Source organism: Lagenorhynchus albirostris, chromosome 11 (genome assembly GCF_949774975.1).
Source record: "Lagenorhynchus albirostris chromosome 11, mLagAlb1.1, whole genome shotgun sequence".
NCBI classification, from domain to species: domain Eukaryota; kingdom Metazoa; phylum Chordata; class Mammalia; order Artiodactyla; family Delphinidae; genus Lagenorhynchus; species Lagenorhynchus albirostris.
Window position 1 is genome coordinate 30971194 of NC_083105.1, and position 25887 is coordinate 30997080.

General features: G+C 44.7%; 1 protein-coding gene and 1 long non-coding RNA gene across 3 annotated transcripts; one reads left to right on the forward strand and one right to left on the reverse strand.

The window, feature by feature from the left end:
* Positions 1–1384: 1384 nt before the first annotated feature.
* Positions 1385–3072, reverse strand: LOC132529173 (uncharacterized). Its single transcript, XR_009543389.1, has 2 exons — positions 1978–3072; positions 1385–1739 (listed from the first exon to the last, which is right to left on the reverse strand). It is a non-coding gene; the product is annotated as an uncharacterized LOC132529173 (long non-coding RNA).
* Positions 3073–4908: 1836 nt separating this feature from the next.
* On the forward strand, positions 4909–9371 carry DUSP6 (dual specificity phosphatase 6). Of its 2 annotated transcripts, XM_060165052.1 has the most exons (3): positions 4910–5775; positions 6392–6829; positions 7872–9371. In XM_060165052.1, the coding sequence occupies exons 1-3, from the start codon at positions 5376–5378 to the stop codon at positions 8177–8179; spliced, it is 1146 nt and encodes a 381-aa protein (XP_060021035.1). In that variant the 5' UTR covers positions 4910–5375; the 3' UTR covers positions 8180–9371. The 2 variants fall into 2 exon arrangements, with proteins under 2 accessions (XP_060021036.1, XP_060021035.1); XM_060165053.1 differs by lacking the exon at positions 6392–6829 and having other exon boundaries at positions 4909–5775.
* Positions 9372–25887: the final 16516 nt, after the last annotated feature.

A 25887-nucleotide genomic window follows, 5' to 3' on the forward strand; every position in this document is an offset into this window, starting at 1 on the left:
CACCTGTCATTGCAGGGGACACAGGTTCGATCCCTGGTACATGCCACATGCCGTGGAGCAACTAAGCCTGTGTGCCACAACTACTGAGTCTTCACTCTAGAGCCGGCGAGCCACAACTACTGAGCCCACGCACCACAACTACTGAAGCCTGTGCACCTAGAGCCCGTGCTCCGCAACAAGAGAAACCACCGCAATGAGAAGCCCATGCACTGCAACGAAGAGTAGCCCCCACTCGCTGCAGCTAGAGAAAGCCCGCGTGCAGCAAGTAAGACCCAACACAGCCAAAAATAAAAAAACAAATAAAAAAACAAAGACTCCATTTTTAAGTCAGATCTTCCAAAACACACTCTCTCTATTAGGTGAAAATCTGTTTAACTATTTTCACATGATGTGTTAATTAATGTCATTATATTCATAGCGATCACTCCAAGATTAAAGGTCATACTAACCCTTTCAGGTCTCATCAATCGCAAGTGTTCTCAAATGCAGGAAAATTCCTGCAAAGTTGGAATGCTTCTCCAATAACCAAGCAAACATTTATAACTGAAAGATTTTCTTTTAAGGAACTTTCCAGGGGGAAACACCAGGAAGAATTCAAGCACGAGTGCTCATTGCACGCACACACTATCACACAGAGAGACAGTAGGATCTATGAAATTGTTTCTGTGCACTTATGAAAATGGATCAGAGATGACCTGCTGTACTCTCCAACCTTTAAACATAGCTCTCTACATGTGACTGATACCCTAGGCAGGGAACTGAGGCCTCTGGAAGTAAGGAAGCCTGTGGCTCTTATAGTCACTGGAGCTCTCCTGAGAAAGCTTTTCCTGGGGGCCCCGGCAACAGGGCCAGGATGATGAGATTCAAAGCAGGATCACCAGCAACAGCGAGACAGTTTTATGCAGAAATGAAGCAATGAGTTTAAAAACCGTTGAATACCTACTTTGTGCCCTTTGTGTGTCATCTTGGCTGTCTCTATCCTCGCAGTCCTTTGAGGCAGGTGTAACTATTCCCCATTTTACATACTGCTGAATTCCTTTCCTTGCTTTATTTTCCTCCATAGCACTTTTCCTTTCTAATATACTGTGTAATTATTTATTTTGTTCATTGTCTCTTGTTACTAGAATATAAGCTCCAGGAGGGCAGGGTTCTTGTCTGTTTTATTCACTGCTGCTTTCCTGGTAGCTAGAGTAAATGAGTGAGTGAGTGAGTGAATGAGCGAATAAATGAATGAATGGAGGCCCGGAGAGGTTAAGTGACTTTCCCCTATCAAAATACTAGTTAGAGACAGAGCTAAGATTTGAACTCAGGCCCATGTGCTACACTGAGACACATCAGTAATGGTAGATGCGAGGATTACCATCTAAGACATACTCTAAGAAAGAAAACTGTATGGGCATTTATTGAATGGTTGACTAATGAAAAGGTGCACACAGTCAAAGAAAACCGCCAGATGTAAAAGGAGCAGGAAGGAAATGAGCCTAACTTTTGATCCTTGACATCTGTGGGGAAGGAGCAACATAATTTGTGAAGCCCGGAAATGCCTGGTGGTCAAAATTCAAAGTGCAGACCTTGAATCCTTCAAATTTCAGCAGCAACAGCAGAGCGTGGTGGGCGCGGTCTCCACAACACCCTGTAATATGGGTATGTGGTAGTCCTTGAGGCTCTGTGAAGAGTCAGGCTTCAAATACTGACCCCAGCGTTGGCTCCTGTGTGACCTCAGGCAAATTCCTTAATCTCTGTAAATGAGGATAATTTGCATGGGTTTTCTGAAGACTGACGGAAATATGCATGTAAACACAGAAATCAAGACCATGCCCACCAGGTGGTAAATACCCACTACATATGACTTCTATTATATCAGCTTAGTGTACAGAGTGTTTAAGAGGGGACCAGTAGGGAGAAGTTAGAAGGGTAGCTGGGTATATTCGGTATTTAACTGTGTTAAAGGATTTTGATCGTGGTCTGTAACAGCACCTGCTTTGCTTGACAGCTAAATTGGCATGGATTTAACTGCTTAGTGCAGTTCTTCAGAGGATTTCTTCTTAGACTAGGGAATTTCAGGCGGGCTGTTAGGCATCAAAGGGCGTCTTTGGGATTGAAAGGACGGGGGCCATTGTGCAGGTTCAGAATTCAGAAAGATAAAAATAATATTAACAGTTAATGACACACCAACAACGTCTTAGGGCATCTCACTTTACCCATTCAGTCATCACAGCGATTCTGTCATTTTCCGTATGCCAGCGTGGAAGACTACGGCTTAAAAGAGTTAGACGATGTAATCAAGGTCGCACATTTAGGAAGGGGTGAGGGCACAATTCAAACCCAGGCCGCCCCACTCCAGAGGCCCTTTCTTTATACCGCACGTTTTAGGACCGAGAGGTCTGAATGCCATTTTATACAGTGTCCTGAGAAGGACTGAGGGTTCAGAAGCACGGGTAAAAGCTAAATGTTTCAGGTTTGAGAAGTGTTGCAACCATCCTTCCAAACTGATGCCCAGGCTCAGGTATCAGCACTTTAAAAATAGCTAAGTGGAAAACAATTTCCCTTCTTGCATTTTCTGTTGGAGGTCTTGGGCTGAAAGATTATGCACTTCTCAGTTCCGCTGCAAGGCATCCTGCTTCTCCCGTCCTCGCCTCCAGGTTCCAGTAACAGAAAGGTCTCCGGGTAGGGACATCTGTAACAGGTGGAGGCGGATCGGAGGCGTCAACTCCAGCGCAGGCCTCCTCCAGCTGGAACTGGATGATATCCAGTGAAATATGGGAGCTCTGTTCCAAGGGATGCCCAAAAAAGGCGCGGGGATAGGAGCGCTGCAACTCCCACCTTCACCGAACACGCTCCTCCAGGGGCGGCCTGACTGTAGCAAAGCTCCAAAATTGGCAACCTGGGCCTCGCAGCCGCCTTTTTTTAGCCTACATTCCCCAAACCAGAGAAGAGGCGGGTGACTAAAAATGTAAATTGGAGCGGGAGCGTCAGCAGGCCGGCCCGTGGGTGTGGGGCGTCTGGCTTGGGGAGACCCCGCGACCTCAGGTGCCCTCGGCGATATCAGCGGTGGACGCAGAGCGCCGCGAGGGCGCTCGGAAAAGCCGCTCCCCGCCGAGCGGCTGCCTCCGCTTCCGCCTCCCGGGCCGCGGCGGCGGCGGCGGCGGCGGCGGGACAATGCGCGCCCTCTTTTCCGCCGTGGGTTAGGGAGGGGCAGCCGGATTAGGGCCCGCGCCTTCCGGCCGCAGGCCCCCATCCTCCACCTCCCCTGCGCGCCGCGCCGGCCGCACACAGGTGGCTTTCCGCTCGGGAGCTGCAGCCCCGGTACTTTTATATAACAACAGAGTTCTGCGCGCCTGGAATGCGTCTACCCGCCGCCGCCGCGGCCCCCGCCCGCCACGCCTCTATCCGGACCCCGCCGCCCGCCCCGCTCCGCCGTACCCCGGCCGAGCGCAGCTCGCTGGCCTAGCGAGCACCTCCCCAATTACCTGCTGGCTCTGCAGCGCGGCAGACACTTTCCCCAGGACTCCCAGCTCTCCTCGGGAGCAGGGGCTCCCGGCAGGCACTTCTCCTCGCCCCACAACCACCCCAGGCCTCTCCGGAGCTCCAAGTCCCGCATCGGCCCTGCACCGGTCCTCGGTGTCGCCGGACGCCCCGCGCCCGCTGAACGAGGAGGCGGAGGCGGCGGGTGCTAACGAGGAGCGCAACGCGTAGGAGCGGGCGGTGCTCCGCGAGGGCCCGGCGACTCGCAGGGGAGGGGGTGCCCGGGCAGGGAAGGGGGTGACCCTGTGCGGGAAGTCGGGGGCGGGAAGGAGTCTCCCTTTTGACATGCCTCGGTCTACAGTAACCAATCGCCGAGCCCTCCAGAGCCCCCGCAGCCTGCAGGCCTTGCGGGAGGACTTCCCCAGGCTTTGCGGATGGTGGGGACAGACGGCCGGGCTCCGCGTGCCCTTGGTGCACCTCGCCCAGGCGGCCCTTCCAGGCGGGCTCCTGTGTCGGAAGCTGAGCTAGGTTGCTCAGAAATGATTAACGAGCGCTACCCGCCCCCACCCCACCCAGGGCGCAGTGGGCGGGGGCGGGGGATTTGGATCCCCGTAACAATGGTTCATAACACCCCACGCCCCCGGAGAGGAATAAAAGCATCGGACTGCCCAACGAATTTGTTCCTGCAGTCTCCACTGTTTAAAAAAATTAATTAATTAAAACGCTCTTTTTAAAGAAAAAGCTTGCTTTCTATTCTCTGGACAACCAAGCATTTGTTTGTTTGCTTGCTTAAAAATGTTTCAACAAAATCCTGGTTTGTTCAAAAGATGTTGGATTAGCATTTAACACCTCATCGGTCACTAAAGCCCGGGCAGTTCACCAGCCCCAACACAGCCTCGGCTAAAAGAACATCAGAGTAAACAGAGCTGGGCTTTTTAAGCTGGCAAACAAATGCCACACACTGCCTAAGGGGGGTGGGGGGTGGGGTTAACGTGAACTCCAGTCCAAATGAGTTTAAAGGGAATAAAAGGGAAAAAGTCAGCACAAGTTTCCCTAAAGCTAGCTTGCGCGCCCAGGCGTCGCGAACAAGGGCTTTTGTGCCTGCTAATTGCACCATTTGTGCGCAAAAGTTCCGAAGCGAAGTGTGAACTCTCAACAGAAGGAAACATGAGACAACTGAAGTGCCCTGGTTTGTGTGCCCTGCTCCTCCTCCACCACCGCCTCCTCTTCTTTCTCCTTCCTCCCGCCGAGCCCGCTGTTGCAGCTTGTTTGCACTGGGGCTTATCCGGAGCGGAAATTCCTTTCCGTTTTTGTGAATGACAAACTCATTAACAATTCATCAACACAACCTGTTCCAGCCGGCCCGTCCCCACGGCAACAGCCCCTTCCGCAGCGCGCTCATTGGCTGGCCTGGAGAATGTATCCATTGAGACGCTCGCTGTTTGTATCCATTGAGGAGCTGCCTCGCTCGGGGGGTGTGCGAGGCTTGAGTCTAAGGGAGAGTGAGCAAATCGAGGCTTGAATAGTCCTAGGAGAAAGACGCCCGGGTGGATTTGAGGTGCAGTCTTGGAGGGAGGGATTAGGAGCCGCTGGGTTTTTTTTTTCTCCCCTCTGAGTAGCACGGAGTCCGAATTAATTGGATTTCATTCACCGGGGAGGAACAAAACTCTCCGGGCAGGTTCATTCAGAGAGATTCATTGACACTAAGAGCGAGCGGCTGCAGCTGGGTGCAGAGGGAACCGCCGGCTTCACTTCTGTCTCGCCTGCCCCAACCGCTAACCGGGTTTGGGAAGGGCGAGGTGGAATTCAACCCCGCGCTGAGAGCGGCGGCTTCGCGCGGCGTGCTCGGCCTATGCCTGCCCCGAGGGGCGTCTGGTAGGTACCCCGCCCTCTTCGGCAGCTCGACCCCCATGATAGATACGCTCAGACCCGTGCCCTTCGCGTCGGAAATGGCGATCAGCAAGACCGTGGCGTGGCTCAACGAGCAGCTGGAGCTGGGCAACGAGCGGCTGCTGCTGATGGACTGCCGGCCCCAGGAGCTGTACGAGTCGTCGCACATCGAGTCAGCCATCAACGTGGCCATCCCGGGGATCATGCTGCGGCGCCTGCAGAAGGGCAACCTGCCGGTACGCGCGCTCTTCACGCGCGGCGAGGACCGGGATCGCTTCACCCGGCGCTGCGGCACCGATACCGTGGTGCTCTACGACGAGAGTAGCAGCGACTGGAACGAGAATACGGGCGGCGAGTCGGTGCTCGGGCTGCTGCTCAAGAAGCTCAAGGACGAGGGCTGCCGGGCGTTCTACCTGGAAGGTACGAGCCGGGGGAGCTCCACGCGGGGGCAGGACGGGGGACACCGGGCTGCGAGCTGCAGGCGGGACGCGCGTGCTGGAAGCGCCCCTGCAGCGCTCGGCTGGCGCTTCTGAACCGCGCTGCTGCGCCAGGGGCAGTCTGCCGGCTCCCGGCTGCGAACCTCTCTAGAGTCCCGCACCCGCCAGCCGGGGCCGCGCGGAATCGACCGGCTTCCGGCCGCAGGCACTAGCCGGTTCTTTCTAACTAGGTCTCCTTCCTACCCGGGATATTCCCCACCATTCCCTGCTTTATATCGTCCGATTTTGAGTTCAGATTTTGCAGGACGGCAGAGATCGTTGGGGTGCAGATTGACCCCTTCTAGCCCTTCAAGATATTCGGAAAAGTTGCCATTTTGTGCATTTCCGGATTCGGAAGAATAAAGGTTCCCAGGGGAGGCGGGCCCGTTCGTTCTGTTCCCAAGGGTGCACACTTCAGTGTCTTTCTCTTGTATCTGGCTCTGTGTGCAGGGCGGCTGGAAGGGTTCTGTGGTGTGTTTCTGCGTGAGGCTGCGGCTCTCAAAGCTGTGAAAACTACTACGGGATCTCGGGTTACATGATTGCTTTTCTCGTCCTGGCAGGTGGTTTCAGTAAGTTCCAAGCCGAGTTCGCTCTGCACTGCGAGACCAATCTAGACGGCTCGTGTAGCAGCAGCTCGCCACCGTTGCCAGTGCTGGGGCTCGGGGGCCTGCGGATCAGCTCCGACTCCTCCTCGGACATTGAGTCTGACCTTGACCGAGACCCCAGTAGTGCAACGGACTCGGATGGCAGCCCGCTGTCCAACAGCCAGCCTTCTTTCCCCGTGGAGATCTTGCCCTTCCTCTATTTGGGTTGTGCCAAGGACTCCACCAACCTGGACGTGTTGGAGGAGTTCGGCATCAAGTACATCTTGAACGTCACCCCCAATTTGCCGAATCTCTTTGAGAACGCGGGAGAGTTCAAATACAAGCAGATTCCCATCTCGGATCACTGGAGCCAAAACCTGTCCCAGTTTTTTCCTGAGGCCATTTCTTTCATAGGTGAGACTAATTAACAGTCTTCGCTCAGACTTTTAAATGCAAAATTCCTAACCTTTCCTAGAGTTCAAGCCGTTCAGCTTTCTTGCTGCTTCTAATTTGTGGGGCTGCCGGTCTCTGATGTTCCAAGGGCGTTCTTAATTCTGGTTTATCTTCTTGCTAAGAAAAAGTGCCTTTTGACAAGGCTGCAGACCTCAGGTGTATTTGAAATGCTGTCTGCTGCTTGGCTCTGAACTCAGTCATTTGAAAGGGAGACCATTCGTAAGTAGACAACAGAATTTTCCCACAATCTTTGGACTAGAGGAGGGCCAGATAATAGTACTCAAGGTAGACAGGAATTCTAGCATGACTTTGTAATTTTAAAAGACCTGGGAGTTGTTTGAGAATACGAAGTTAGGCGTTGGAAAGCCCTGTGAATGCTAGATGTTGTAATCCAGCTGAATGTTACTGTGATACCGGTTCACAGTGAGACAGTGAGGGTAACCTGAGCCCAGCAGGAAGGACTGTGGGCTGAAAGCCTGGAGAAGCGAATCTCCAGGCATTGTAATGCATTTCCTATTACAAAGGAACTCATTTTCAGGCCATGTCGACATCCTGTTCCTCCTAATGGGCTGTCCCCAGTGACTTCCCTCTCTCTTTTAAAATGCCTGAATATCTCCATTGTTAGCTGCACAACAGTTGGAGAATAATTTAATAGACCCTTGCAGTCTGCTTGTCTGTATAAAAGGCATTCACGACCATATTGCAGGGTTTCTGGTATTCACATGCTGGGGCAAAGAATGCACACATTAAGGAGTTTTTTGTTGGCAGGAACTTAATACAAAAGCTCCCTTTTCAGAAAATATCTGAAATATGTAATTGTGCCCAGTGTACATGTTTTATCACAGTGATACATTTTCTGCTGCCTGCAGGGCTCAACTGCTGCACACAATTATTTTTAACCTTTTTTATGATTATCATTATTATTCAGTTTTTAGACTGGTCGTTCACAAAGGGTGGTTTTCAGTCTGCTGACATTTTGCCTTTCTTTTCTGTGTGTTTACAGATGAAGCCCGGGGCAAAAACTGTGGTGTCTTGGTGCATTGCTTGGCTGGCATCAGCCGCTCAGTCACTGTGACTGTGGCTTATCTCATGCAGAAGCTCAACCTGTCAATGAACGATGCTTATGACATTGTGAAGATGAAGAAATCCAACATCTCCCCCAACTTCAACTTCATGGGCCAGCTGCTGGACTTCGAGAGGACGCTGGGACTCAGCAGCCCCTGTGACAACCGGGTCCCAGCACAGCAGCTCTATTTCACCACGCCCTCCAACCAGAATGTCTACCAGGTGGACTCCCTGCAATCCACGTGAAAGGCCCCACACTGGGATGTGTCCGTTCTTCAGCAGTTTCTCTTAGCAGCATCAGCTGGGCTGCTTTCTTTGTATGTGGCCCAGGTGTCAACATGACACCAGCTGTCTGTATTAGACAAGGTTACCACGTGTGGAATTGGTTATTCCAAAGGGAGAGATTTGCTCCATTCTCGTTGGAAGAACAGGACCTGCTGTATTGATACAGGCAGTAGGTTTGCTCCACACCCGAGTGTACAGCCTACCCCTGCAGGGACTGGGATTCGAGAACTTCCAGGTATATAGGGTAGGACCAAATGGTAGGGTAGGAGCATGTGTTCTTTAGGGCCTTGTATGACTGTTTCCTTTTGCATCTGGAACTGACTCTATATTGTCTTCAGTGAAGACTGACTCAATTTTGCATAGAGGAGCCAAAGAGAGGTTTCAGCTCTGTATTTGTAGTATCAGTTTGCAAAAAAAAAAAAGAAAATAAATAAATAATCAATCAAATGAATCTGATACTCCATTTGATTATTGTAAATATTTGATCTTAAATCATTTGACAGTGTTTGTTTGAACTGTGTTTGTTTTTCCTTTGATGGGTTTAAAAGAAATCGTCCAAAGGGAGAAAGAGCAGTATGCCACTTCTTAAAACGATTGAAACTTTTGCTCTTTTCTAATCCAAAGGATATATTTGCAGCATGCTCGACTTTACCAATTCTGAATGACGTTTTCATGGACACTTATGATCACAGAGACCTTGTTATGGTGCAGTCTCCAGTGTCTTTCATATATCTTCCTTGTGACCTTTTTTTTTTCTCTTAATGTAGTTTGACTCTGCCTTACTTTTGTAAATATTTTGGCTTGTATTGTCTCAAAGGGGATATCTTGGAAAGACACCAAAATCATGGGCTCACTTTTTTTTTTAAACTTCAGCTGTGCTAAACAGTATATTACCTCTGTACAAAATTCTTCAGGGAGTGTCACCTCAAATGCAATACTTTGGGTTGGTCTCTTTGCTTTTTAAAAACAATTTGTGCGTAACTGGAAGCGTGTGTGTGAGCGTGGGTACCCATTCAACAGGCGACATGCATATGATTGTGAAGGAGGGAGACAAGTGGCTCCATTATGTTCATGGTGTAAAGTTCTGAGCTGAAATTTATTATAAGAATGTAAAACCTTAAATTATTAATAAATAACTATTTTGGCTATTGAATGTGTATTTTTAAAAAATCTCTCCTTAATTGTACTTACATGTGAAGTGACACATTTTAGGACTTTTTCAGTTGGGGATTGATATTGGCTTGTAAAGTACATGTAGGAATAATGGGGCAAAGTTCTCATCTTTTAAGCTATTTCCAAGAATTTTTCAGGTGCCTCTTTTGCTTCAAATAAAAGTGACAAGGGATTGACTATATCATTCCTATGGATAATACTTTATACGAAGGGAAGAGAGTGATTACATCATTCCAATGGACAATACTTCCTAATAAGTTCTGGCTTACTTAAGAAAATTGTAATGCTCTTGAAGAAAAATGAAGTCTCAGAGCCCAGCTTGCTGAACTATAAGATTTGGTTATTCATGAATAGTCTTAAAGGGGGGGCACCAGGATAACAAGGTGACAGTTGCCATGTTCACCTCTCTTTCCTTCCGTCTCAGGGTCTTCTGCTCAATAATACTTAGACATGCCAGGGAGAAAGTAGAGATGATTCTTTTTCTGGTCCGTAACTGTCTGGCAATTCTACCTGCAAATTCTAGCGTTGGAATAACAAATGAGTCTGGGATGATGTCTCCCCTTTCCCTTCTCGTGTACAGGGCAGGGCATAGCTAAGCTTTCTCCCTGAGTCTAGATGTAGCCACGATTTCACGTTGGCACTTGAAATGAAGCCTTGCCACTCCTAATGTGCTTTGTACTTTGATTTAGAACGTGGGCCAGAAACTCCTGTTGGAACTTTATGTCGAGGTTATTTTGAACAGTTACTTTAAGGTAAAGGCTTAATATCCTGTCGTTTTCCTTGGGATATACCTCTCCTCGTCCTGAGTGTCAAAATACGCAAATCAAAATAAAGCGCAGGTGTATGAAATCAAAAGGATTAGAACATACATTTCCAGCCCTTTTTGAATGGGCAGTGGAGAGAAGGATGGGCTTTTTACCCACACGGTACCTGTGAGATGCCAGTTGAATTATTTGGTAGGAGGCAAGTAACCCTGATTTTATGGCAATCATATCAAGCCGTCCAGTGTGACTTTTAGCACCTAAGCATGTATAAAAGGCAGAAACAGTGCAAAAAAACACCAAGTCAGTCTCTCCCATTTGGGTGCCCCAAGTCAGCCAGAGCTCCGAAAGGAGAAGTGGGTTGCAGTTCAACTTGGCTCGTGTTAATCCAGTTCTGAACGGTTTCCGCTCCTGGCATTCCCTAAACTGCCTCTTCAAAGTAGGGATTTGCAAGCAGCGTTAGCAATTTCCTGTCCAGCTGCAGCTCGAGTAGCTGCGTGCTTCTCCACACACCTCCCCCCCACCACCACTTTTCTCTGATTTCTCTTTCTTTCTTTTTTCTTTAATATAGGTGGTGGATAATTTTAGTGCATTTCCTTTTTGTGGATTATCGTCTCCTTTCCTTCTAGAACCTGCATACACTGAGTTCCTACAGCTCTGCTCAAGCCGACAGCTGGCCTCCCCAGCACTTCCTCTCATTTCACTGTGGGTTTGTTGTTTGTCAGTCCACTTCTGAAATTAATAATGTTTTCTGGCCAAGTGCCACAAGCCATTACCACAAAGGGGAAGTAACACATATGAATAGCAGGAAGCCATGCAGGGTCACAGTGTGAGCTGAACCTGTGGCAGGAGCATAATTGAGCCTGGCCCATTCAGCAAGTGTCTGACAGCGATTTGTGGGGAGAAGGAGCTCCCTGCATTTAAGCAGCTCAAGCTGTGAAAAAAAAAAGTTTCCAATAAATTGGTAGCAAATGGTCTTTGTCATCAGTGTGAATAAAAGAGAGGCAGCAAGAAGAGTTTAGGGCCCCCCTAAAGTTAGCAAGGTTTGGGATTTCTCCCCCCTCTCCTGGCATACTGTTTCATAAGGCTGGTAAACAGGGGCGCCTGCTTCCCTCCATCGCCACAAAGGGACTCCTGTTAAATGGGTGTTTTTACGGTTCACACAGGCCAGAAGATTCAAACAGCTCTTCTCTTCCCTTATTTTTCTTCTCTGGAAGGTGGAAGGTTGTAACTGACAGCCTGGGCCCCTCTCTCACCCCACACCTCCCTTTCTCCTGGCCATCCCTCAGTTCCTTTGGTTCCTTTGTGCTCACAGGAGCCCTTGAAGGCGATCATTTTGCATCTTGGAGTTGGGCTCACTTCCTGAATGAAGCCCTGCACGGTTACTAGGGCAACCTTTGCCAACAGCTGCAGCTCCCTGGCCTCCCTCCTCACCTGCTGTCTCCATTAGCGGTTTGCTCAGGTCTCTGAGCAAGCGGTACCTTTCCTGGCCTTCTGCAGGGGGCTGGTGGGGGGGGGCTTTCCCGGACGTTATCTGCAGGTTTCGTGGGGCTGCAGGAGACTTAGAAGATGTACTGCTTAATGGTCAGAACTGGTCTTAGGTTTAAAATCAGACGGAGAAAGGCTTATCTGGGGATAGAAATACCAGCACAGCCTTTAAAGGAGTGAAAATGGAGACTTGCTTGAACCAACAATTAGAAGACCTGAACTCTGACTCTCCCTAATGAATCAGAAGCCCTGGGCAGGTCACCCAACCTCACCAAGTTTCTTTTTTTCTAGTCTATAAAATGAGAGAGTTTTTAACCTCTCATTCTAGGATTCTTTTATCATTCCAGTGTTCTGGTACACAAACTAGATGGTAAAACGAGGTGCAGATGAGGGGAAACAAATAACATTTACTGAGGGTATTAGATACTGTACTTCGTTTACAATATTATCTCATTTAATCCTCAGAGCAGCTCCGAGATGGGTCCTATTACCATCCTTATTTTTCAGCGAGGAAACTGAGGCAGAGAGAGGCCAATAGAGCCTGAAGTCACCTCGTGGGAATTGGTAGAACTTTGAGGCTTTAGCTCTTCTTGTAAACTGCTTGTCATCAGTATTTGCTCGTCTTTATAAAGTCCTGTGATGCTGGCTAGGAAGTGGTGACCCCGTTTTACAGCCGAGGAAGTGGAGGAAGCAGAGTTAAGTGACCTGCCAAATCAAACCCGAATTCGACAGCCAAATCCAGAGAGAGTCAGAGGACCCCAGCTGATACGTCATCAGGGAGATGTCAGGTCTGCCTAGAAGCTTCCATCCTCCCTCTCCACGGAGAAGTTACTCTATCTTGGACCCATGAGCACATAAATTACAAAACTGATGTCCCTAACGATCTCTAGAGCGGCTAGCAGCTGGCCAGCTGGCCCTGAACCTTGCCCATACTCCCCTTTCAGGATTACACAAGTGAACTGGCCCCAGAGATAGTCACTTCCTCACTGTGATCCTCTTGGAGGAAAGCTGGCCTGGCGAGGGGGGAAGAGAGGAGAGAGAGAGAGAGAGAGAGAGAGAGAGAGGGAGAGAGGGAGAAGGAGGGACAGGAAGAGGGAGGGAGAGGGAGAGAGAGAGAACCGTGGAACGCTGCAGAATAAGAGGGGCATATTAGAAAATAGTGGAGGAGCAGAACACAACAAAGGCAAATCACGTGAAAGCTGGTCGTAAGTAAAGATTCTTGAAAAGTCATCTTGAAAAATCAGTCTTCAGACTTTAAACTGCTTCAAAAGGATTACTTTGGGTGTAAATTTATATGCAGTTCCTCACACTGTTAACAGTCATTTTCCAAAAGATTCTGCAGACTTTCCAATACGCGTACTCCTCTTGTGTTTCTACCACAGTGGGACCTGAATTAGTCTGGTTTTGGTGACGGAATCTTTAAACTTCTTTAAAGTCCAATATTGATTTCCTAAGAGTATTTAAGGGCACAGAACAAAGTTCAAACAATTCACAAATATTTATCCAGGCCTTGATCTGTGTTACACAGATTCAATGAAACAAGGTTAAAATAAAAGGCAGCCAAAGACTTAACAGGCCCTCAAAGGCTGACGAAGGCAAAGTCATGTTTCAAAGTGTCACCTCTTAATCTTTCTGCTGGTGCCTCAAGTCAAAGCGGAAGCCCCAAAGAACTATTAGGCAAGTCCTTGTATGTCCTTACCTGCTGCAACGATCAAAATAACATTTTAGACCCTATATTTAATTTTTTTTAGGGGAAAGGATGATTAGTCCACATGTCTGCAATTTGGCCCACCTACTTCCCTATTTTGTCATGGAAAAATACCTTTAGACACTGTGTGCAGCCTTTAAATGATGAGAAGTTTTGGACCACCATACCTCCAAAAACGAATTCTCAGACACACAAATGAAACAAGAAGAAATATATATTATTTGATAACGACATCCTGAAAAGCACCAAGCTAAAAAAAAATTGCTTCTTCTAAGCTAGAAGTCTTCTTTTACTGCATTTGGAGACAAACTAGGTATTTATTACATTAAGCATTTTTCATCAAGTCTAGTTTAATTCCCATTGCAAATGCTAACAGGAGAAGGAAGAAAGTGGGGAAGGTACAGAAGGGGTTCTTTGGGAGCACATAACTCTAAGGACAATCATGGCAGGAATGTCCCTTTATCTTAAGTTCTGGTTATTATTGCTATATAACAAACTACCCCCAAACTTAGAGGCTCAAACAACAACAATCATTTATTTTGTTCCTACGTCTGCATTTGGGCAGATCTCAGCAGGGAAGGCTGGTCTCTGCTCAATGCTGTCTTAGCTGGGGTAGCTCGACTGCAGGCCAGAAGCTCCATTTCCAAGATGGCTCCCTCACGTGGCTGGCAAGCTGGTGCTGGCTGTCAGCTGGGGGCTCAGCCGACGGCTTGTGTCAGGGACTTTGATTCTTCTTCATGTGGTCTAAATTTCCTCACAGTATGATGTTCCATGGGTGAAACCCCAAGTGAGAGAGTCAGGTAACTGTGTTGAGTTTCAGGACGTAGGCTCTTAAGTCACACAAGGGTCTACCACGGTTCAAGGTGAGGAGATGAAGGAGGGGCAAGATTCTGAGAGCACGTGCGATGGAAAATATGGCTGCAACCATTTTTGGAAAACAGAACCTTTCACTTCTTACATGGAAACTGCTTGAATGTGGGACTCTAAGAAGTAATAACGAGCCCCCAAATTAGTCTCATGGTCCTATCTTGAAAACGTTATAGCTGTCAACAATGCTGCAATTATTCTTTTAATCTAACTCATCTTTCGTCTGTCTCTAATGTTCCCAACATAGTAATACCATTGAAACAATCACAAAGATTGACCCATGAAATAAAATATGAAATAGTTTTACGAAAGAATATTAATGTTTTCATTTGGGCAGAGAAAATGTTATATTTGTGATGGATTCAACCAAGTTATTGAGTATAGTGATAGTTCATTATTTTCATGCAAAATAGTATTCTATTGTATTTCATGGTATTCCATTGTAGTAGACCACCTTACACAGACGGTTGGGTTTTATCCAGATTTAACTATTATGAACAGTATTGCTAAGAAGACTCTTGTGCATGTACCCTGATACCCCTGTGCACCTGATACCCCTGAGGATACACAAGGGAATGGAATAGGTATAGATTGTGTAGATCCCCAACTTATATAATGAAAAATTGTTTTCAAAGTGGTTGTACCAATTTAAACACCACCAATGGTATTTGAGTTTTTATAGTTTCGCATTTTTGTCAACACTTGATATTGTCAGACTTTTTTAGTTTTTGCTTATCTGGAAGGTGTGAAATTGTTATTTATTATGATTTTAATTTTCAGTATTCTGAATCCTCATGAGGTTGAGCCTTTGTTTGGTATTGATTGGCAAAGGATATTTTATTTTGCAAAGTTCCTGTTCAAGCCTCTTGCTGAGTTTTTCATGAGTTACCTCTAGTTTTTGTATTGATATAACAAATACTTTGATATCCTAAATACTAGTCCTTTATTGATTATACACATTGAAAATATCAGTGCAGTGCTTTTCAAACTTTATCCCTCTGGTCCTTCTCAGGGAAGGGTACATTTGGGGGCAGGTTGTATATTATATAACTCTAAAAGGTGTCTATCAGAAAGACAATGACAAAACTGGCAGTGCCAACCTGCATAACCTTACGTGGAGTCTTAGGGAATCAAGGGACTTATGGCTAAAAATGTTTGAAAACCACTGAATCTATTTAACAAACATGGAAACAGAGTCAGAGAGACTGAGATGAAAGAATATCTACTTTTGATTATCTGGACTTAAGTGGGGCTGGTCTAGAAGTGTGTTGGGGTATCCTAAATCTTGCACCAAGTTTTGAAGAGTGGTGTTTTTTTCACAGACATGTAAAAAGGATGCTACAGTTGTAGGTGATGAATTATGCCTAGATTTGGAAGTAGTAAAAGACAAATTCTTTGTAAGGCATGGCAAAAGTATTTTTCAAGATGTAAAACAGATAGCAAAAATCAGGATACCCAGGGATATGGGGGGTGAAATTTAAAGATAATTTGCAGAGAGTAGAAAAAACAGTGGCTTTTGATTTGCCTAGCCTCCCTTCCCAGTTACATCTTGAATTGGAAAAACTCCTGTTCTTTCCTCCTGTGTGTCTGTTTCTTGTGTCTCCTTTACTACTCACACACTTCCCTTCTCACACTCTGATCACCAAATGTGTAGAGGATTTTCCCCACACCAAGCAATTCTCTGTGACACCAGCTGGGTGTCCTATAGTTAAACTCAATTCTAACACTCTCTATTTAAAGATAGTGGCAGATTCCACAGCTTCAGGGCTGAATCCCTCAAGACTGTTCATACCCCACTTCGGATGATAACAGCAAGTAGAAGGTCCCAGATTACCTACAACTTCAGTCCAACATGGCCACAAATCAGAGCATCCCATGACCTTCTTCTCAGGTTCAATTCAACATGTAGTTATGTTTACCAGTTTCTTAAAGGATATGACAAAGTATACGGATGTATGCCTGGTGAAGAGATACATAGGGCGAGGTCTAGGGTCTCCAGTGCAGAAGCTTCTGTCTCTGTGGAGTTGGGGGTGTGTCACTTTTCCAGTAAGTATGTGCTCACCAAACGGGAAGCTCTCGAAACTCCATACTCTTGGAATTTTTATGGAGGCTTCATCGTGTAGGCGTGATCAATCATTAACTCCATTTTCAGTCCTTTTCCCTTCTCAAGATAATGGGAGGCAGGGCTGAAAATTCCAAGCATCTATTCATGGCTTGTTCTTTCCTGTGACCGGCCCTCATCCAAAAGCCCACCCAGAGTCCTCTTATTAGAACAAAAGATAGTCTTATCACCCAGGAAATCACAAGGGTCTCAAGAGCCCTCTGTCAGGAATTGGGGACAGAGACCAATATATATATTTCTTATCGTAAATCACAATATCACACATCTGGTTACAGAATCTTACTGTAATGTATCAGGGAGAATTAGGTTCAGAGGCCTGTATTAGAGAACAAAAGCTAAAAATTATCAAAACTCATGAGGATTTATTCTCATCTGTAAAAGTCAGGAGGTGTAAAATCCTGACCTGGTAGGGCCACTTCACAGGCCCATTTGAGACTCAGGCTTCTTCTAGCTTTGATCCCCACAGTCACAAGAAGGCGGTTCCATGCTGGTCATCACATTCACATTCCAGTCAGTAGGAAGGAGGGTGGAAAAAAGGGAAAAGAGTGCCCCTCTTGCAGAGTCTGTTCCCTCAGAGAAGCTTCCAGGAAAACATGTACCAGACTTGTACTCTATGTACTCAATACCCAGAATTAGCCACATGGCCATAGCTAGAGAGACTGGGGAATATAGACTTTTAGCTGGGCATGTGCTTCCCCTAACATATAATTGAGGTTCTGTTATTTGGGAAAAAGGGGAGACTGAATATTAGTTACCCACTTCATTCCTGGCGAAAGCCCTACCCCAACTCTAGGGGCAGGTACACGACCCAGGGCAGGGCAAGAAGAGTACATCATTTTCCCATCTCAGTGATTGGTTCAGGGATAAGACATGATTCAAGTTTAGCCAATCCTATCACACTCTGGATTTTCCCATGGAAAGGATTTTCTCTTAGAGTTGCTAAGCCTAGACCTACCAAGTTAGAATGACTGGATGTGAGGCCTGGGAATCTGTTTTATAATAAAAGGTCCATAGGTGATTCTTTTGATTGGCCACTTTGGGAATTACCAGATATGCCATATGTATTAAGCCAGTAGTTAATTTAATCTAGAATCTCCACTCTCAGGGTCTTCAAAGAACAGTGTGAATGGGAGCTTGCCAGATGTCTTTCATAACATGGACATCAGAAGATGGGGCGTATAATTTAGCTCTAACTGTACCATAAGCTTTTATGAGCTCCCTACTTTAGACTCTCTTAGAGTTATGATTTTTTTCTAGCTTATTACCTGTCCTATAGAATAGCATTTGAAAATATAAATTGTCCTAGAAATACTTTAATTTCACCAGGACTTCTAGGTCTGCTGTGCTGGGACTGTGTTCACTCTATAACTCTATCAGAACCCTCTGATCTAAAAAAAAAAAAATGAAAAAAAATTTTATAGATTCTGACCCACCAACTCTCATATTTTGTCTTTTCAGGCTGACGTGTTTTAAAGTCTCTCTGATTTCTTTACAAACCCTAATATTGACTAATTTTAAGTGACCTTCTTTGGATACATTCCAGTTTCATTCTGATATTTTTGAGGTTTAATGACTGGAACTCAACCCAGTATTTCTGGAGCAGATGAATTCTGGTGTCTCCGTGTGTATATGTGTGTGCGTGTGTGTGAGCACTCACGAGATGTGCTTTCTATTTTGTTTTTAACATCCTTCCTGATGATGCTTGCTTTTGTGACCGCCACAATACTTTGGACCGCCTTCCTCAGAGAATGGGCTACAATGATGCCATCATCCTTTTCCTGGATCACGTCTGCACTTGGAGGCCTTGGTCTCCGGAGAACAAGGTGGGTTCTCTTTTCCTGCGGGCATTACGTTCAACTGCCTGTACTGAGCGTCAGTGTTCTCTGCCCACTCACACAGCTCTGTGAGATCTTCCCAGTGTTTATTCTTGTCAGGTTGGTATTTCAATTGCCAGAAAATCTTGGCATCGTTTATAAATTTGAGATTTCACGTTATTGATGTCTACATTGCTTTTGGAAAATGATAAATGGTCCACCTACAGATTCATGAAACACACAGTTTTTAATATATCCTCAAACAGAAGAGTGATTATCCCTTTAATGTGCCCCTATAATATCCATCAGCAATCCACGAATAATAATAGAATCTGATTAAAGATAGTGAGACTCCTGTGAAAATATAGCTTTATGATCATTTCAAAAAATTCATGCTCCCCACCCAACCTCAGTTCCAATGAAATTTCTACTCCCAAATCCTTCTCATAAGGACATTTTGGAATTGCCACTGATTTTTATTCGAAGTTTCATATTTTTAAGACTCTCCTAAGTCTTGACAAAAGCAATCAAGGGTTTAAAAGTTTAAAAAGAAAGATGCTGGCTGAGTGGACCATAGAATATCTCAGTTTGGATATGGTTCTGACCTGTGGAATGAAGATTACAAATTCCATCAATGGGTTCAGTCTTCCTGATCTGTCACTTATTATCCACATGATCTTGAACAAGTTACTTAGTCTCTCTGAGCCTTGGCGTTTCCTCATCTGAACAATGGGAATAATAGTAACACTTAGCTGATGGAGTTGTGAGGATTGAATGAGAAATTGATGTAAAACACTTAGTACAAATAAATTATGATTGTGAGGCTCTGGGGAGTAGAATTATGGTATATAATTATTCATTCATTCATTTATTCATTTAATAAAAGACAAACTGATGTGTTCAAGGAATGTTCTGGAGGCTATAAAAAGATAAATTGGATACAAATCTTGACATTTTAGCCTTGAAATGAAACTAATAATGAACATAAATTATTGTGGGGTATAGAGTGACAAATAGCATCAAGTTAAGAACATGGATTCTGGATTTAAACTCCCGCAGGTTCAGAGCTTAGCTTCATAACTAGTTACATGTATAACCTTAGACCAGTTCCTGAACCTCATTAAATTTTTCCTCTTTTCATCTGTGAAAAATGGAGATAATAAGAGTATTTACCTCGTGGTGTTGTTATCAGGATCAAATGAGAAAATGTACGTGAAGTGTTCAGCACTATGGCTGGCACATAGAAACTAAGGTCACCTATTTCCATAAAAGAGATCCAGAAGCAGTACTCTGGCAACTGAGAGGAATAGGGGAATGTGTTTTTCTGTGTGGGGAAGGGAAGGCTTATGGAAGACGTCCTACAATAGGCTGCTGAATCACAAAGCCAATTGATAAATTTACTGGAGAGTACATATTGAGCTATTACCATGAGGCTGGTCCAGCTATCTTTTGAGGTAGGTTTTATAGGGATATGAAATTCCCATCTTCCAGATGAGAAAACAGGTATTCAGAGAGTTTAAATTAAGTCATTTGTTGGTCTTTGTTCACAGCTCTGCTCGACTCCAAAGCCTGGGTTTTTAACATCTGCTTTGTCCTCCTCCACAGTGATGTGGACATTGCCCATCTCACTGGTCTCTCCCTTCCAGCATGAGGATGAGGGCACTGGGAGAGCTGAATCCCTCATTGCAAGACTGCTGACCAGCAAGTGAATCAGAGTCCAGGGAGTTTGTGGCATACTTCATCCAGGTCATATTAGGGTCAAGACAAACATTCCTGCTCTGTGGTAAGACAAATGAAATGAAATGAAATGAAACGAAACGAAACGAAACGAAACCAACCCAAACCCGCACCTTTTTAGTCACTGGAATGTTGAAGTCCATTGGATGGTGCTGAGTAATCCTGACAAATTTCTGTCCTCTGGCTCTCTTTTCCTTGTCTTTTTTCAGGAACTCCAACACCCTCCATACATCAGTCAAGCTATAAGCTATAGCTAATTCAAACACAAATTAGTTATATTACTTACAGATTAGATTCCTTGTTCTACCCTAATCCCTTGATGAGAGACAGGAAAAGGTCTAGTTTCATCTGAAGCATATTGATGGATCATTTTCTGATAGTAAAAACAGAATCTATATTTTTTGAGCCCTTCCTTTGTGCCAGGTTGTGTCCTATATGCAGACTATCTCCTCTAATCTTTGGTACTCTCTTCGTGAGGCAGAGATTACTCTCTCATGGTGGTCAAGTACAAGGGCTCTAGAGCTGGAAGCCTTGGTTCAAATCTTGACTCTATCACTTACTAGCTGTCTGACTTTAAGCAATTTGGTTAATCTCTCTATGCCTCAGTTTTCTAACCTGGAAAATGAAAATACTATAGGGACATAGTGGGAAACAAATTAATTAATACACTTAGTGTTAGGATGGTGTCTTGCTCATTTTAAGTAACAAATACATGTTAGTTCTGTTGGGGAGGAAGAACTTTTCCTCTAACCTCTAAGGTTCTATAATTGGAGGCTGTGGATTAAACTGACAAAAGACAGCTTGGCAAGAGAAAAGACAAACTTTTATTCACCTATGTTTGCAGGAGTTCACAGAAAAATATGACTAAGGAAGTGGTTAGAATTTAGGGCTTATATACCATCTTAATAGTGGAAGTGGAGGGGGAGAAGGGCACTTATGGGAAAACAAATGACTCTTAGGAAAGATAAATGGTCCCTTAGGAGAATAAATGGGAGATACGGTAGTTTTGTGACAATGTCTGTTAGAGTGAATTCTTATCCTACTGAGGACTTCTCCCCAGTGATAGAAGTCAATCTTCCCTGGTTGTGAAACTCCCGGGAAGGGTGTTTATGACAGCTGAATTCTTTTGGAAGGCTCTGCTTTTAGGCAGATAAAGGGTGTCTAGGAAACAAACTCTTCACAGTGGTATATTCTGGACCCCTTCAACTCTTATCATGTCCATTTTGCAGATGGACAAGTGGAGGCTTAGAGGGATTGATTTACCTAGATCACCAAAGCAGTAAAGGGTGGAGCTGGGATTTGAAACTGACGTGACCTAAGAGCCTTTGATTTTTCCACCGTGAGAGATCAGAGATGGAGAAACTTCTTGTGTCAAAATTCTTATGCAATATAAATTCTTTGGAATGAATTTAACTTACCTGGGCCTCAACTTCATCATTTTTGCAAAATGAGGGGTTGAACAATATGACCTTGCAGGGCCTTTCTACCTCAAAATTATTATTGATTTTAGGTGCTTTAGCATAACCCATCATTGAAGAAGAAATTATGGTCATGTTTCTAAGAATGCAGCAGAGGAGACACTTCGATGTGTGTATGCAGGTATGTGTGTTCATGTACACTCCTCCATGTGTGTACACCTGAGTACATGGTCAGTTATGGAACCAAGCAAGACCCTGTGGGTTTCCTGGGCACAGAAGCCTTTCTGTCCCCACTTTCTTGACTCCAGCCTCCATGACCTTCCCTGAGTTCCAAAGGGCAAATTCGAACAGTTGCTAAAACGGGAAGGGAGGGGATGCAAAGACAAGGGAGGGGAAGCCAGGAAATAATAGTGCAGGCTTGGGGCAGGGTCCTGGTTCCACTTCAAGGGATACACATAACCAATTCTTTAAGCTCTTTAAGATGTTAGCATTCTTCATACCAGAGAAAAACCACCTGAGGCTACATTAAAGGAACCAGAGAGCTCATCAAGAAGATTACTTGAGACCAGATTAGAGGAGTGCAGGCCCTGCACAGGCCCTAATCTTATCAGCAACCCCACCCTTGACCTGTTGCTATAAAACTCCTCATCAAATCCTCCCGAGTTGGGACACATAGTTTTTGAGGGCAGGAGCCCACTGTGTCCCCCTTTGCCTGGCAAAGCAATAAAGCTATTCTTTTCTACTTCACCCAAAACTCTGTCTCCTAGATTTGATTCAGCACTGGTACACAGAGGCTGAGCTTTTCAGTTGCTCTCAAAAGAATGATTGTCTTTGGAAGGAAAAGGGAAGATCTTAAGATGGAGATAGTTTAGTTGTTTATTTCTATCACACAAGCTGCTGACCTCGGATTCTGCACGTCCTCAGGGAGTGCCTCTCTAAGGCCTTTTCCAAAAGGTGATTGGCAAGCGAAGTCCTTCTAAAAGAGATAAGTAGCTTCTTAAAGTAAACTCAGGACAAATGGAGTACAAATTCTGTTTACTAAGTATTTCCTGGTTTATGGACGCTAACGTGCAGCCTTGCATGGCATGGTCTTTGAGGAATGGAAGAAAGGAGAGGGAGAGGTTGAATTCTGTTCCTGTATCATTTGGGAAAGGTATTTGGAAGCTGCCCCAGATGGAAGATTACATCATTTCAGAGTAGTAACTCAAATCTATAGAAATAGATGCTACCATGTAGGAGATGTGTTTATGTTAGAGACCACTGAGACATGGGAGAAGCTTTTGTTTGCAGTTAAAAAAAATGTGTTTTTGGCCGCACCTCGATGCATGCAGGATCCTAGTTCCCGGACCAGGGAACGAACCTACGCCCCCTCCAGGGGAAGCACAGGGTCTTAAACACTGGACCGTCACGGAAGTCCCTTGTATGAGAGGCTTTTGAAAGCTTATGATAAAATTTGTTAAATTCTTTGCAATTTATTAAATCTGTAGAATTCCTTGCACTACACAATTTTTTCTGAGCAGTTTACTTCCTTTTTGCTAAATACACTTTGCATTTTGTGTGGTTGTATTTCAGAATCGCAAGGTTTTGCTGCTGCTGGTTATTCTAACCAAAGGCTTTTTCTTCCCCACTCCGAGGACAAACAGGAAGGCTGGATGCTTGAGCCAGTTGAGTCAAACAGTTTCCAATTCTTTTTTTTTTCCTCTTACTCTCTATTTTTTAAAAAAATCTCTTCTTTCTGGGACTTCCCTGGTGGCGCAGTGGTTAAGAATCTGCCCAATGCAGGGGACATGGGTTCAAGCCCTGGTCTGGGAAGATCCCACAGGCCGCGGAGCAATTAAGCCCATGCACCACAACTCCTGAGCCTGCGCTCTAGAGCCCGTGAGCCACAACTACTGAGCTCATGTGCTGCAACTACTGAAGCCTGTGCGCCTAGAGAAGCCCCCACTGGCTGCAACCAGAGAAAGCCCGCGTGTAGCAACGAAGACCCAACACAGCCAAAAATAAATAAATTTATTAAGAAAAAAATATCTCTTCTTTCTTAATATTTCCTTTTCTGATGTTGGGACTTAGTGACGTTAATTTAGCAGCATGATTCTTATATTGAGTCTGACTTTTCAAGATGATTTGTTCAGCCTCAGGATAGGGCCAATTTAAAGTCTGATTGTCTGATACAGTGAGGCTTATAATTGTACTAAGAAACAGGCTAATACAGGAAGAGAAGTCGAAGGATTACTAGTTGAGACCCAAAGTTGTAAGATAGTGAAAGAAAAGAATTTTGGCTTTTTTATCCCACGTGAGATGAAAAAAACCCCAAACCAAACCAACCAAGCAAAACATGAAAAAAACCCCAAACCAAACCAACCAAGCAAAACATAAGAACTGGCTTCTAAAGACAAGGGTGACTTTAGGAAAGAAAAGGAGAAAATCCATTGATTTAAGCACCTGTCAAGAACTTTGTTCCTCTTACCAAAATAAATCACAGGTGTACCTAAAATAAAATAATAAAATCCTGAAAAATGCTATCATCAGTTCAGATTAAGGAATAGGTTTCAAAACATAAAAAAAAAAATCTCTTTCCTAAAACCACACTTCTCCGCTACAAGTTGATTTACTCACACAATTTTTTATTTAGTTATTTATTTTTGCTGCTCCTTATTTTAAATTTATTATGAAATATGTAACTGGGAAAAAGAGAAGAAAAAATTCTTCCCTAGTTTTCTTACATGTATTCCTTTTTTATTTTTAACATCTTTATTGGAGTATAATTGCTTTACAATGGTGTGTTAGTTTCTGCTTTATAACAAAGTGAATCAGCTATACATATACATATATCCCCATCTCTCCTCCCTCTTGTGTCTCCCTCCCTCCCACCCTCCCTATCCCACCCCTCTAGGTGGTCACAAAGTACTGAGCTGATCTCCCTGTGCTATGAGGCTGCTTCCCACTAGCTAGCTATTTTACATTTGGTAGTGTATATATATGTACTCACTCTTTAAGTGAAGTCAAAAAAGTGGCCTAACTCTAGTTTCTCTTGTAAGATGGGACTTGAGGCTGTCTGTGCTTCTTCCTCTGTCTTTCTGTGACCTTCTGATGACCTAGGAGTTCCACCTACTTTGCTTAAGTCCTCTCTATGCCTCAAATCTGCACATCAGTGGGATGTAGTTTTCCTTTTGTTTTAATGGCTCCTCAGAACCTTACTCATTTGGCAATCCTTCCCACTTCCTTTCTTGTTTCTCCAGCCTTTAAGGGCAGTAACCCTCCTCCCCTCCCCAGCAGGCAGGCTCTCAGGGATTGATGGTGATTCACTGATTTACAGTTTTCCTTGTTTTGTTTGGCTGGTTTGGTTGCTTTGTTTTGTTTTCTTCTCAAGTGGTGTTAAAAGCCAAACTGTGTTTTTCTTACACTTTGGATCTCGGCTAGTAATCCTTTCACTTCTCTTCCTATATTAGCCTTTGTTTTTTAGTATAACCATAGGGAAAAATTATAAACCAGTCAAAAGCTTGACAAAACATACTTTGGGTGTTAAAAGTCTGCATAAGGGATTTTTGTATTTTTACATAAACAGGATTATAGTCACATATTTTTTCCACAACCAGTTTTTCCAACTTCAACAGTTTATAAAGAACTTCTTTCATTTTCCCTAAGTATAGCTTTATTTCATCTTTAAAAAAAAAAGATGTTTTTTATTATATTGTATTCAATGGTATGAATGTAGAATAATTTATATGATTGACATGTTATTGAGGAACATGAGCTTGTTTACAATTTCTCACTATGATCAGCAATACTATAATGAAAATCGTTGGTTTATGCTGGCTTAATTATTTCCTTTGGATAAATTCCTGGAAGTGGAATGACTGGGTAATGACCTCACACATTTTATATCTGATTCATATTGCCTGCTTGCCCTCTTTCAGACATGCACCCTTATCTCATTGGGCATTGTTACTCTTTTTATTCTGTCTCAGTCAGTAGGGTAGCACCCATTTTAGAAGCTGGGCTTCTCTCCACCACAATTAGAGGATCACGCAATGCCAGATTAAACGTGTTGATGGCAAAAATATTGAAGATACGAAAAGTAGGGAGAAGAGGAGGGTGTGATGAATTTTCTACCTCCAACTCTGGCTTCTCCTTGATCTCATGAGATGGAAGTAGAAGAAACAATGCAAAGGAGAAAAATCAAATTTTGTTAGAGATATGTGGGATGTGTAAATCTGGTCTAGGGTATTTTAACCTGTTCTATTCAACCCATTTCTCTTAAGAAAACGAGAGCCCCCAGTTTTGTGCCCTAAATGTGGAAGAAACATTGCAGAAGACAGTATCCCAGTACAGGAATGCACAGGGTAGGGTGGAGATGGGGTGGGTAATTTATTGAGGGCCAGCCCTCTATATTCCAGGTGCGTTACAGATATTGTCTCATTCAATCCCGCACAACAACCCTGTGAGTTGGGTGGTGGTGTTATCACCATTATACCGTATTTACAGAGGAGGGACCATAAGCTCTCAGAGGGCAAGCCCACGCTATCAGAAGTGTAGAATCTGGATGAGGTGGTGGTGTTGGTGTTGATGGGGTATCTGCAT